This window comes from Ammodytes marinus, assembly GCF_949987685.1.
Source record: "Ammodytes marinus genome assembly, chromosome: 8".
Lineage (NCBI taxonomy): Eukaryota > Metazoa > Chordata > Actinopteri > Uranoscopiformes > Ammodytidae > Ammodytes > Ammodytes marinus.
The window spans coordinates 5,688,697-5,703,534 of record NC_137212.1 but is presented as its reverse complement, the minus strand read 5'-3'; the positions used below and the strand labels follow the sequence as shown (position 1 = coordinate 5,703,534).

Here is a 14,838-nt window from a genome sequence, read left to right as displayed (position 1 = left end):
AGTACGGGGTTAAGTTTGAACCCCTTGTGTTTTTCATGTCTTTTGGTGAGTATAAGAGAGTCAATGGAAGAATAAATGGTGGTATTTTTTATTCAATGTCTTATCTCTCAAACATTCACTAAAAATATTAAAGGTGCAGTCAGCGATTCTGGAAAATGCTTGTCAAAATAATTTGACAAAAATGTTAAATAATAAATGTTTCCTCATAATCAGCTACCAGTCCGCTCTGTGTGTGCGCTGAGAATAAATCCAGTGTTAATACAAATCCTAGGCTCTGTAAACGGGCATGTTGCTTGCTACGGTGGGTGTTTACATAGAATTTTGTTTACATATCAGGTCACAGAACTTGGGCTGTGTATAAACACTGGATTAAAAAAAAAAAAAGTGAACACAAAGTATGGACAGGTAGCAGATATTAACAGATTTTGACTAAAAGAGATTTTGACAAGAAGTAGTTTCCAGAATCGCTGACTCCACCTTTAATACAGATTACATACAGACATTATGATGTTCAAAACAAATAGATGAAATTAACATGCAACTTTTGTCTCACCTCTTTCTAGCTGCCTTCACCATGATCGGGACGTCCAACCATCTCTCCGACCGTTGCTCCCAGTTTGCCATCCCGTCTCTCTGTCACTTTGCATTCCCCACGTGTGACCGCAGCTCCGGGGCGGACAAACCTCGCGACCTGTGTAAGGACGAGTGTGAGATCTTGGAGAACGACCTGTGTAAGACGGAATACATCATCGCGCGCTCCAACCCCATCATCCTGAAGAGACTCAAGCTGCCCAACTGTGAAGACCTGGCTGTGTTTGATAGTCCAGAGGCAGCCAACTGTCTGAGGATAGGCATACCCATGGCTGAGCCCATTAACAAGAGTAAGTGTATGTTAACGTGATGGTTGCATGATTTTCTGATGAATACCACTGCTATAAGAAAGTGTCCATTGTAACTGCTAACAAGAGCGGTTTCGGCTTATTGGTGAGTCCAAATATGCTCCCATATCAAAATCAACTTTATTAGCAATTAGATTGTGCACATTGGCAAAGTAGTGTTTTCGCTTGAAAAATTACTCTCTAAAAAATGTTAGCAACTAAAAAATTTTGTTTTTAATTAGATTTTTCAAAAGGTTTTTTGAAGCCACATTTTAGATTTAACACGACATCTGGCAATTAAGGAACACCACTATAATGTTATCCTAATACAAACCCCTAATTCCCCCAGATCACAAATGCTACAACAGCAGCGGGTCTGACTACAGAGGGACGGTGAGTGTGACCAAGTCCGGCCGCCAATGCCAGCCGTGGAACTCCCAGTACCCTCACAGCCACACCTACCTGGCCGTGCGCTACCTGGAGCTCAACGGGGGACACTCCTACTGCCGCAACCCAGGAAACAAGCACGAGGCGCCCTGGTGCTTCACGCTGGACGAGGGGGTCCGCATGGAGCTCTGTGACATTCCCATCTGTGGTGAGGGAATGGAATATGTCTAATGAGGTTTTAATTGTGCAAGGCTGTGAGATATTTGGTCCAATGTACAAAAGTGTGGTAATACATTTTTTCTATTTAAACTTCCTACGAGGAACTTTTAAATGTTTATGAAACGGTCTCATTTTTCCTCTGATGATCATAAATGACCTGTAACCGCAAACGAGACCATCAGCGAAAACTATGCTATTCGTCATAACAGCTCTACTGCTTTTGTCCAAAGCAAAGGTGCTGCTAGAATCAACAACAGTGGAAAGCTCCTTGTAGCAACTTTAACTGAAACATAGTATAATGAGGAGAATATTTAACATATTTTTGGTAACCTTGATCTGCTGTCAAAATGTCCCATTATGTAAAATCCCATGCTATTTTTCTGACTCTTGACCAGTCAAGAAGTCTTGGAAAAAAGATTTTAATCTCAATGAATTGTACCTGGTTAAATGGATATTGATTGATTGATTGAGTCCTACATGAACCTATGCTTATGTCTTATATCATCCTCTCTGTCCATCCATCCCTACAGACTATAAAGACAAGTCTGGCGGCAGCAACATGGAGATCCTGTACATCCTGGTTCCCAGCGTAGCGATCCCATTAGCCATCGCTCTGCTCTTCTTCTTCATCTGTGTGTGTCGTAACAACCAGAAGTCCTCCCAGCCTCCCGCCCCCCGACCGCCCAAACCAGTCAGAGGGCAGAACGTGGAAATGTCCATGCTCACTACTGCTTACAAGCCAAAGGTAGAATTATTATTTTCTGTAATTTTTTTCATTTTTTGACAAGCTCTCCCCTCTCTGTCCATCTTTCCACAACACAAGGAAGAAGTTAGACTAAACTGAAGTGTACAGACGTCCATGTCCAATGAAAATATGTTTTTATTTTTGTTTGTAAATGTATTGAACATGTTAAAATAATACAAACACAAACTAAAACGTATAAACTTGTACTGCTTATAGAACTGCCGTGTCGCTGCAAGAAACACACACGTTTATCCACTCCCACAGCATTACAGGACTCTCCTGTGGTGAATGTAGACCGGGGTTCCTTTGCTGTGTTTGTCTTTTTAAGTCATAGGAGCAGACTGAGGACGGAGTCAAAACACTGGCAAAGACCTCTGTGTGTCGATACGTTGCTGTGTGTGTGTGTGTGTGTGTGTGTGTGTGTGTGTGTGTGTGTGTGTGTGTGTGTGTGTGTGTGTGTGTGTGTGTGTGTGTGTGTGTGTAAATGACCTGTCCCAGGCAAAGCTTCAGATCTCTATCATCAGAGCTCAGCAGGTCCAGGAATGTCCGACTGCAGCTCTTTTTTCCTCCGTGTTTATTTCTCTCCCGCTGACTCTTTTTCCACTTCTCTCTTTCTCTCGCTCTCTCTGTGTGTCTCTCTCTCTCTCTCTCACTTCATCCATCTCTCTTTGTTTCTCCTCTTCTGTCTCTCTCTCCATCCCTCAAGATCTCCGGAACCCTTTTTTCTTTATCCTTCAATCTATGATATCAAAGCTGGGTGCCTCAATATAAATACATGTTCATACATATTATAGAACCTAGTTAAAATACAGCTTGTTTTACTGACTCTAGACCATTTGACAAAACTGTGTGGGCGTGGCCATGTCCAACTGTCTCCATGGCAACAGTCATTGTTTTTATAGAATGTTCAGGCAGGGAACTCCTGTGATTGGTTGAAAATACTTATCCTGTAATAATAACCAGAGCATAACCCGCCTCATCTAAACTTAATTTCTGTAAAGGTTATCAAATTTAAATGCCAAATATCTTTTCACTTGGATTGATAAATATGCCTATAACTCTTTTCAGATGCTTTACTATCTTGCCACTAACCCCTCAAATGACAAAGGAGGATTTCGTGGATTTGGGTTTACGGGGGGCTTTAAGGAAACCTCTTTGAAATGTAGATCATCAAGCCCTCTGCTTTGCCCACTGACACGTAGCTCGCATCGGGATCTGTATCATGTTTCTTTCAGGGTTGCACACTCAGTCATATCATGTCTGTTTATGTTTTTCCACATCATTTTGCGGGTGGTGGTTAAGGTGGTGGAGGGTTATCTAGACAGCGTGTCTCTCTCTCTCGCCTGTACAAAGCTAAGCCCATGCTCAAGGTATAACGCATATAATATTACCATCAACAGCTGAACCGCAAAATGTCACCGATGAGTCAGAAGGCATTAATATCTGTTGGGTTTATTTAGTTTTCTCTGCTATGGAACCAATGTTTCACTGGGCTAAACAGGGAGTCGCTTCTTGCTGTGTTTTGGTGAATTCCTTTTATCTGCAAAGAGTCAAAGTTATGATCAAAGGAAGTATTATAGAGAGACAACCATGACGTTATGGAATAATACAGTGGCCTGAAATATGGATCCATCCATTTTAAGATTTCAAAAGCAAAATCTTTATTTTTTCAAATCAGGTAGCTAAATTATTTAACCTACATGCCAATTTAGGTAAAGTAGTTGCTTTTCTCATGGGATTTCCAACTTTTTTCAACCAATTTGATGACAATAAGTTAAATGTATTACGACCAAGTGAAGTCTTTCTGTTGTCCAATTTACAACGTTGTCTCCGGGGGTTTAGCGTTAGGCTGCTACCCAGGAGGCTTTGCTGCAGCAGGGTCACCCAGGGGCCACTGTGACAATCCATTTAGACTCACACACACACACACACACACACACACACACACACACACACACACACACACACACACACACACACACACACACACACACACACACACACACACACACTCACAAACCTGCTTGTGGTGCAAGGAGGATCTGAGGTTTTGGGTGTGGGGAAGAAAGAAGGGGTGAAACAAACCCATAACTGAAAACATATGTGTGTCTCATAACATCTGCAGGCCTCCACACTCGCCACACACACACACACACACACACACGCACGCACACACACACACACACACACACACACACACACACACCACCCCCCTCAGAGATCATACAGGCCTGTGTGTGTTTCGCTCCCGCTCACTGAGGAATTTCATTATTCATCTCAGAGTTCCTGGAATCTAAAAAACGCCTGCCAACCTCTCCTCACCTTTTATCTGCAAATGCAGTCACACACACACACACACACACACACACACACACACACACTCACACACACACACGCACAAACACAAATGCACACATATACAGTGGCACAAAAAATCCCCACTGCCTCTCTTTCTAAGATCACCTGGATGGTTCTAAAAAAAATATGAAACCTTAGCTGAACCTGTCGAGGATAAACAACCACACACACACACACACACACACACACACACACACATACACACTCACACACACACACACACACACAAAGGAAGGGAGTTTTTTTTTAAAGCAATTGCTGTTTCTGTAAAAGAACATTTTCTATATACTATTTATTGTTGTTTTGCAGTGTTTGAAATAAATATACACTGATACAATCTTTTTAACCTGGTTTCTGACTAAAATGATCATTATTAAATAAACCTATCTGTATTGGGAGAGGGCTAAATGGGGTGTTAAAGTTGTGACCCTGCTTTAACACAGTTGAGCTCAGTCCTGATGGATTTAGCTGTACAAACAAACCTCCCATCTCCAAAAAGACTAAAAAGGCAGCAATGGCTCCCCTTGCAAACAGAACTCTATTACTCCTTTCCTCTGTTATTCATGCAGCAGATTCCACAGCTTTACTGGCAAGACTCTTAATTTCTTACCCCTCCTAAAATCTGCTAAGCCGTCAAATTAAATGACATTTTTAAACAATGCGTACGTTTTGCCAGATTTCACAATGTTTTCCCATATCGCTCTCCAAAGGCTTGAAAGGAGTCGTTAAGAGCTGATGTAATGGACTGAGTCTGATTATGACAATTATCAATCCTCTGGGCTATACTTTTTATTTATTTTCTCATAACCCAAGACACATATATACACTGGTGTTATATTAGGCAGTTCGCCTGCATCAAATTAGACGTTTTACTTTTCCATACAAGGCTAACAGGGTTGAGGAAAAGAGTGCTGGCCTAACAAAAGAAAATAATGATGTAATTTTTTCTGTCGCATCTGTCTCTACCCTCTGATCTCACTCTTTCTCTATTCAATTGAACTGGGTGGTAGAATGGATGGCCTAGAGGAAGAGGGGCTGACCAGTAACCATGAGGTTGCTGGTTCGATCCCCAGTGCCGGAGAGGAGGGTGTTAGTAGTAAAACTAGTTGCTGGTATTGTATTTACGGTGCCCACCATCTCTACCAATGTGTCCTTGAGCAAGACACTTAACCCCAAACTGCTCCATGGGCGCTGTACTATGGCTGACCCTGTGCTCTGATCCCCTCTGAAGTGTGGTAACTTGAGAGGGGATATGCGAAAAGACAAATTTGAATGTGCCTTGTGTTAATTGACTAATATAAAGTTAACTTCAATTCAAACAACTATATTAAATGTATTTCTCTCTTCTCTCCACAGAGTAAGGCCAAAGAGCTTCCCCTGTCTGCTGTGCGCTTCATGGAGGAGCTTGGAGAATGCTCCCTGGGGAAGATCTACAAAGGCCACCTGTACGTGCCGGGCATGGACCAGGCTCAGCTAGTCGCCATAAAGACCCTGAAGGATGTGTCCAATGTCCAGCAGTGGGGAGACTTCCAGCAGGTATGGACTGGGTCTATGCCTTTCAAAGCTTTAAGTTTACCTCTTCCAATTTTGCACAAGTTAAAAAAATGTCACCATTGTTCCCTGTAAGCTATAGTGTGTAACTTTTTCACATAAATGAAGGTCCGCTACATTCAAACCATCGCCAAATGAGTTGACACAAAGTTGATGAAGCCTATCAGCTCCACAAAACTCTCTCTGTATTTCTCAGTATGGCAGCGTTTACAAACTGGTGTCGACCCCCCAACACTGGTGCAGAAGCTCAAGAAGTGCCCACAAAATATCTCAGTTGTTGATTCTACTGCTAAGAAAAAACATGGACATATACAGCAGAAGAATAAAATCCATGCATAATCACCTAAGGCTTACCTCATGTAGATGCGCTGATAGTGTTGTTGTTGTAATTACACAGAATTCATCATCGGGGCGACAGAAGTTACGCACTATAGCTTTAAGGCCAAATACTAAGTAATTTGTATAAGACATGTGTCTTACTGGCATTGTGTATGCAAAGCTCAAATTAAACGTGGTTCTAGAATGATCCACTGTTTTAAACTACAAGGGGATATTTTTCTGACAGTGGAAATTCTGTGTCTCTTCCCACAACACTCGAGCCATGACTTTGTTATATTTTCACAGAAGGTAAACGTGGTGGGTGATGGCAGACTGTGTTTGACTAGAACTCTGTGAACAGCACATTCATTCACTTGAAATAGGTCCAGGAATAAACTGTAACCTCGGGTTGACTGTCCAGATACATTTAGATGTCAGGGAGGATAGAAACAAATGACTCATACAAAAACACAGTCCTCCCTTCCCATGCTGAGAGAATGAAGCAGACCTGAACTGCCACAGCCTTTGAAGTGACACACCAGCAATCTGTCTTTAGAGTTTGAAACATGGCCGACTTTCCTCGGAAAATAGACTTAAAGTATCTGAAAACCCAGTCTAAAATAGTACAAATCAATATACGATATCGAAGTTTGGTGTCTCAATAAGCTTTAGCAAAAATCTGATTGAAAATAAATGCTTATAAATATGATAAAACCTAGCTAAAAGAGCAGCTTTTCTACTGTTTAGATCGTTTGAGAGGACTGTGTGGACACGGGCATAATAAACGGTCTTCATGGCAACAGTCAGTGGTTCTTTTAAAGAACGATCAGGCAGAGAACTGCCGTGATTGGTTCAAGAAATGTATTGTGTCCAAAGAACCAGAGCCAAAATTCTGTAAAGTTTGTCAAACTTAAATGACAATATCTTTCATTTGGATTGATACATATGCCTTATCTCTTTTCAGATGCTTTACTATCATGCAACTAACTCCCCACATTACATAGTTAAAGGATTTTGCTTTACTTTTTACAGGGGCTTTAACCTGTATCGGTGTCAGCCTCACATGACCATATTAAAAATATTTTGCCATAAAAATCATTCTTAAATATAAAGCTATCATCTTTCTTTTAGCTTGGAATGAACTCTTATACTTTTCTTATTCCCACTCCCAGGAGGCTGCGGTGCTGACGGAGCTGCAGCACCCTAACGTGGTGTGTCTGCTGGGCATGGTGAGCCAGGAGCAGCCCGTCTGTCTGCTCTATGAGTTCCTTCCTCAGGGAGACCTCCACGAGTTCCTCATCATGCGCTCGCCGCACTCTGACGTCGGCTGCAGCAGCGACGAGGACGGAACCGTCAAGTCCAGTCTGGACCACGGAGACTTTCTGCACATGGCCATACAGGTGGGATATGAACGGCAGGCAAAACAAGTGTTCTTTCAAGCACTGGATACTTTTGAGATTATTGGGTGTTTCCATAAAATGTGTTTTTTCATTCTAGTATAAAGATAAGGTCCAAAATGCACATTTAGGTAACTTTTTTACTAAACCCTGTCTGTTTGCGTCTGTATTTTTTTCCTATACAACCATCTTTATCGGCCATTATCTCAAAATTAGTTTATTTTCAATATTCTGAGCCAAAAAATTCAACTTCCGAAGCACTTACAGTACATCGACTTCACTTTCCGTTATCATTCTTAGCATTATTGTTATTGTGTTTTTACAGAAGGATTTGTTCAATTGTGGTTCTGATTTCTGATACATTTTCTTCTTAAAAACATGCTGAACATGCTTTTTTGGGACCTGTACATAGTATATTTCTTATTTATAAAATTAAAAAAAGATATCCCAAAAACCCAAAACACTAATATATTGTATAAATGAAAAAATAAAATGTATTTCTGCCTATATTGAATATCTAGATTTTAGTTTTTGATTCCTTAAATATTTATAATAACTGTTAACTCTCTGCTAACCAAACCTATAGGTGACAGCTGGTATGGAGTACTTGGCGAGCCACTTCTACGTCCACAAAGACCTGGCGGCTCGGAACATTCTAGTGGGCGAGCAGCTCCACGTTAAGATCTCAGACCTGGGTCTCTCCAGAGAGATCTACTCCTCCGACTACTTCTGCCTCCAGCCCAAAACCCTGCTGCCCATTCGCTGGATGCCCCCCGAGGCAATCTCCTACGGAAAGTTCACCACGGACTCGGACATCTGGTCGTTTGGAGTGGTGCTGTGGGAGATCTTCAGCTACGGTCTGCAGCCTTACTACGGCTTCTCCAACCAAGAAGTCATGGAGATGGTGAGAAAGAGACAGCTGCTGCCCTGCCCCGAGGACTGTCCGCCAAGGTATGTGCAAGTTTATGTTTGCTGGTCAGAATAAGTTAAGTCAGGTCAAGTAACTTTATTTGTCAATACTGCCATTTGTGCCAGTCATACAGAGGAATCCAAAATACGTGTCGCATAAGCTTTGGTGTCAAATGAGTGTGTTACATATTTTGGTATATCTCAATTGTAGGCTTTTAACGGCCTTATGCCTTTATATGTAGTGGTTGTCCGACAAACCAAGAAGAAGTTCTTATAGAATAAATGACTAAATACATCTTCACCTCATCACTTGATATTGTGGAAAGACTTGAGGCAGTGGTGGATGATGTCATCTTTAGTAACTATAGCTTTTTGTCCTTGAAGACCAACGCTTCTATAAATCCTCCGAACGTTGGGTTAGCCTTGCAATCTAGAACTTTCCCCACTAGAGGACGCCAAAATACACATTATTACACACTTTACTTTTAAATGAAAACCTTGAAATAAACTCTTCCCATTGCCCTATCACAAACTTTCTCTGTTGTTTCTCAGGTTTTACGGCTTGATGACTGAATGCTGGCAGGAGGGCCCGGGGCGGCGCGTACGCTTCAAGGACATCCACGCTCGTCTGCGGGCCTGGGAGGGGCTGTCGTCCCACGCCAGCTCCAGCACGCCCTCCGGAGGCGGGGGCAACGCCACCACGCAGACCACCTCGCTAAGCGCTAGCCCCATTAGCAACCTCAGCAGCCCTCCACAGCAGCAGCAGCAGCAGCAGCAGCAGCAACGCTACGCTCCGGCCGGCTACCTCTACCCAGCCCAGGCCCTCCCTACCCCGGGCCAGATGGCTCAGATGCAAGCCTGGGCGCCCATGGCTATGCACCAGAGCCACCAGCAGCACCAGCGCTTCATCCCAGTGAACGGATACCCCATCCCCCAAGGATACGCTGCGTTCCCGGCACACTTCACCGCCCCCGTCCCCCCCACTAGGGTCATCCAGCACCACCTGCCCCCTCCCAAGAGCCGTTCCCCGAGTAGCGCTAGCGGCTCTACTAGCACGGGTCACGTTAGCGGAGTGCCTTCCACTACGGGCTCCAACCATGATGCCAATACGCCGCTGCTTTCCCACTGCATTATGCCGGGGAGCGGGGGAGGGCAGGTGACCATGTACGGACAAATTTGCCAGAAGGGGATGGGACAAATGGACCATCCGTCCCAAACGTCGGCGCTACTCGTGGCTGAGTCTATGTACAACGATTCAGTCATCACGGCAGACCTGTAAATAGATAGATAGAAGGATAACTTACACTCTTTTTGTGCTCGGGACCCAAATTTTCAAGTTTCGGGACCCAAATTTGACAAGTTTTTTAAGTCTTTTCTAATGGGGGCCCCCCAGTCTAAAGAACTGTACTTTGTTGGCATGGAGACCTGACAGAAGAAAATGGCCTGTACCTGTACGCAGATCTAGGTGTGCAAAAAAATAAACACTGCCGCAGTTACACACACACGTATATATACACACAGCTGTCGTGACTTTTTAATGCCTTATTGTTTGAAGCAAGTGTACTTACTACCATGGTTTGAAAAAAAAATCTTTGTGTTGTTATTTTTAACCTCTGTGTAAATACGGTGCATAAGTCCTGAATGAATGAATGGAATTAAATGAAATACAAAGATATATATTCAAAATATATATGATTATGGAAGAAATATTCAAAATTCAAAGGTGCAAGTCCATCCGGCCCGGGTCGACTGACGGTTATAATGCGGGATGTGAAGGAGACACTGGCATTCGAGACCGTGACCTTAAGGTGCTTTCCAGCTTGTTATGGACATTTTAAAACAGAACAAAATGTGCTGTACATTTGATTGTACAGTAGAAGAAACTGCATTTTAGAAAGCTGACAAAGAGGGCAACAGGAGACTGAACCAACGAAAAGTTAACCAAGACCACCAATAGCCTACACCAGTTTATAAGGTGTACTGGTGACATGCCATGCCTTTTTGGATTTCATTTACTGCAGCCTATGAACGAATGGCTATGAAACACCATCTTGAACTCAACAAGATGTTCTACAGGTTGGATAAAATACTCAAGATCTGACAGAGTGCATCATCCTTTTCACACCCTTCACGACCCTTCAGAAAATGACACCAGAATGTTTTTTTTTTGTGCAACTTCCACTTGACCATCGGATACTTTTGCATCACAGATGGACACGTACCTCTTTGCCTTTTTCAAATCTCAGTGCACAGCTTCCAAGGCTGAGGAACAAGGAAGCTAGGAGCACTTTCCTTTGGAGATAATCTGAGTACACAATATGCAATATGGACGTTGCCAGAATTTCTCAGCTCGAGTCCTGAAAATCTGTGGCGCACCGATCAAAATGCAGTTGGATTTTTAACCTTATTTTTGACCGCAAAGGATGATTGGCCCACACATACATTACTGAGAGTATATGATTGGCCGTGTGCCGTTGGTGGGCTGCAGAATCTCAACAAATTCCGGCATCCACAACCTACCGAACACTCTTATTGGCTGTTCATATCCGCTGGCTCCTCCCACAACAGCCGAGGTTATGTGGGTCTTTCTTGACTCCAGGCTAGTTTGGACAAAACCTTCTTCAACATGCTTTCATTCTCCCTTCATTATTTCCTGTCATAGAAAAGGCTTATGTTTCAAAAGCTGGCATCAGAGGGCCCTCTACAGGCCTACAACTGAATTAACACATCACTAGTATCATTGACAATCTCCCACTACACTAAACTAAACCTGGTCTCAGGGCAAACGATCCATATTATTATTCACCACCACAAGGGTTACTGGGGTCAATTTACTGTCGGTGATGTAAGCTAGAATTTCACCCTCTCAAAAGAACACTGATTGTACCTTGGACACTATGGGAGCGTTTTCTATGTGAATTTGAAGGAACTTTAAAGGTTTTATTCAAAGGGCTAGTAATAATAATAATAATAAAATGTTATTTGACAGGGACAATACATACAACATTGCCACAAAAAAATGGGAAAATGTGATGCATATAAGACGTCTAGCTTCAGCTAATTTGCAGTCTTTGTCCCTGGGTCAGGCTTTAAAATACAATCAAAGATACTAAATACAATAAATGCAGTGATAGAGATACAGTGAATAATACAATTAATAGGTACCATGAGTCAATACACACAGCTGTAGTTATACATTTCAGATTAAAACATAATTAAATTTAGCATTAAACATTAGTAAAGTGCTCTATTAAAATAACTTGAGAGACGTTAATGTTCACATTTCTGCTGCTGCTTGAGCCACTGTTTAACTTTCACACTAAAACTCTTTAGTTCTGTTTGGGATTTAATCTCTGATGGTAGAGAATTCCATAGGTGTGTACCTTGCACTGAGAGACATAATTGGCCAAATGTTGTCCTGCATCTTCGAACTTTACAGTTTTGTTTGGTTATACTCCTTGTCATTGTCCGGCAGTTGTCAGTCTTTTTAAAGATCTGAAACATTGCTTGTGGGGCCAGTCCATTTAGGCACTTAAAAACAACTTTCAAGGAACAGAATTTTATAAAGTTGGAAAAAGTCAACAAATTGTATTTCTCAATAATTTTACAATGGTGCCATTTCTGTGGCTTCTGGTCTAAAATTTTTAAAATCCTAATGTCATTTCCTTTTCTTATTTTTCAGCATTTGTTGTGCATGAAATCATTCAGGACATGCAGGACTGAAAGTAGTCAAAGCAAATCCAGTTTCAAATACACAAGGCTAAATAGATCAATATTTTTTTTTAATTTTGTAAGGTCACAGCGATGTACATGAACAATGACTCCTATATGAATCATAGTACATTTTGATGTGATTACAATTCAACCCAATCTTTGCCTGATCACAGTTGAATGTTTGAACTAAATAAGGATACGTGAATGCAATGGCATGGTATCAGTACACACTCGGTGCCAGCTGTACTGTCTGACATGTAAGCCATCCCAACCAGGGCAAGTGCAGGTTTTTAAAAGACAAAGAACAAAATAAATCCTTCCAATATTTCTTAAGAGGTTTTAGTGTAATTTTGCTGCAGTAACAGAACTTAGCGATTCTTCTTTGACAATTCACTTCAGTACTTGTGTAGAAGACAATCATTGGTTTTGAATGGTTGTAAAGGCTGTACATACAGTATGTGGTGCACTCTGCTGTTGTTGACAGACTATGGTTCTATCAATCAACTACCAAGCACACACCAAGCATTACACATGGGTAGGCTGTTAGCATTTCACTGTGGATGTGAACAGTGAAGATGCAGGGTTAGCCTTGTTGCCTTTATTATTTTAATGGTACAATTTAAAATGTAGATAAACAGGACTGTACTTTGTTATATCTGCCTTTAAAGTGTAAACCCCTTGACCCTTTCAAATCGTGGCTACTGGCTGATGTAACTGCAAGAAAAGCGGCTGCTACAGTTCACCATAGATGCTAATCAGATTCAGACAAATCAGATTTACATTAGCTGAATTCACCCCGCGATAATTTATTTAAAAACCCTCCATGGTCAACAGAAGCTGATTGTCCGCCATCAGCTAAATGAAGGGAGAAGATCTTGTTTCCAACTTTGGGAAGAGTTTTTTTTTCCTCCTTATGTCAAATCTAGTCCATCCAAGATTATTTTAATTATTTGAATGTAAAATTTGAGTTTTACTTTTCATTGCTGTCTTTTCCCCCTTTCTTCTATCTTATATTGTTTTTCTCTGACGCGATTGGAGCTACCTTGGTATCTGAGTTTGTACACGTGGCCTTCAGCATGTTAAAAAGGATGTGTGTGTTCTAATATAGCAGTGCAAAAACCACTTGTTAACACGACTGTGAATCTTAATCAAGTCTAGGTATTTTTGTATTTGGCGATTTGAAAAAAAATAACATTATTCTGCCTATTTTTGGTTTATTCAAAAATCCATTTTTAAAATACAAATAAATGCATATTTCAATAACAGTGTACACAGAAGGGTTTACACGCTTATCCTTTTGACCAAGAGAGGCCTTGTCTTTGTATTTTTGTCTGAACATTTTTTTGCACAGATGTTTTGTATTGCAAAATCATTCATTAAAACATGTTGTTTGGTTAACCTGGGAGTCAATAAGACCATTCATGTGTAGCTCTGGCTTGGTGGTGAGAGCTGTAGTAGCCGTGGGAATCCACTAGGTGTCACCAAATCATAATCTCTGTATTTTTTTCTATCATAATTGTAATGCCTTTGGTTCAACAGGTGGTGGTGCCCTTTAGCTGCTTAGTGTGTGTAAGTTAAGACTTCAAAACAGCTGGAAATAATATAAGTACTGCAAGAAGGAAAGTGCGTGTGTGTGTGTGCGTGTGCGTGTGCGTGTGCGTGTGCGTGTGTGTGTGTGTGTGTGTGTGTGTGTGTGTGTGTGTGTGTGTGTGTGTGTGTGTGTGTGTGTGTGTGTGTGTGTGTGTGTGTGTGTGTGTGTGTGTGTGTGTGTGTGTGTGTGTGTGTGTGTGCTCTGATTTTCTCATTTCCTGTTCAAACTATACTTTTGAACATTACATGACCCGACACAGCTTAAGTGAACAACAAAGGATGTGAGTTTGTATATACATTCCAAGAAAAACCAAACATGTAGTGCTGCACATCAGTATGATTAATATTGTTCTTCAAATCTTTATTAGTGTGAATGCTGGAGCATTTCCAGTTATGTTTATGTATGCATATATGAAAAAAGAACTGCGCTGTTAATCACCAGATTATGTAGTTTAACCCAGAGGTTTTCCCTTTATAACATAAATCTGAGAGGTCATGATGTGATTAATTTGGTTAGAAGGAAGAAAGAACAGAGTCTGCTACATGAAGTTTATTTATTTTATAAAGAAAGGCACAATATTTTCCTCTGAAATGTATTGAAGTAGAACAGTAAAAAATAACATAAGATATAAAATACCCATTTGAGGAAAATTGTAACTTAGTGCAGTTGTAAATGTAGACATAGTCACTCCCCACTTCTCCTAAATGGACGTAAACAGACTGAATGACGGTGCAGCAGTGATTATGGGTGTGTCCCGACTCCCGACAGCCA

At 41.5% G+C, this 14,838-nt stretch overlaps 1 protein-coding gene across 1 annotated transcript in view; it reads left to right on the top strand.

The window, feature by feature from the left end:
• Positions 1-13,783, top strand: part of ror1 (receptor tyrosine kinase-like orphan receptor 1) — a 170,676-nt gene extending 156,893 nt beyond the window's left edge. The window contains exons 6-12 of the mRNA XM_080032410.1: positions 564-881; positions 1,228-1,473; positions 2,015-2,229; positions 5,944-6,123; positions 7,629-7,856; positions 8,440-8,804; positions 9,315-13,783. Of these exons, the coding sequence (XP_079888536.1) occupies positions 564-881; positions 1,228-1,473; positions 2,015-2,229; positions 5,944-6,123; positions 7,629-7,856; positions 8,440-8,804; positions 9,315-10,041 (2,279 nt within the window). The 3' untranslated portion in view covers positions 10,042-13,783. The remainder of the gene's footprint in view (positions 1-563; positions 882-1,227; positions 1,474-2,014; positions 2,230-5,943; positions 6,124-7,628; positions 7,857-8,439; positions 8,805-9,314) is intronic.
• The last annotated feature ends 1,055 nt before the right edge of the window (positions 13,784-14,838 follow it).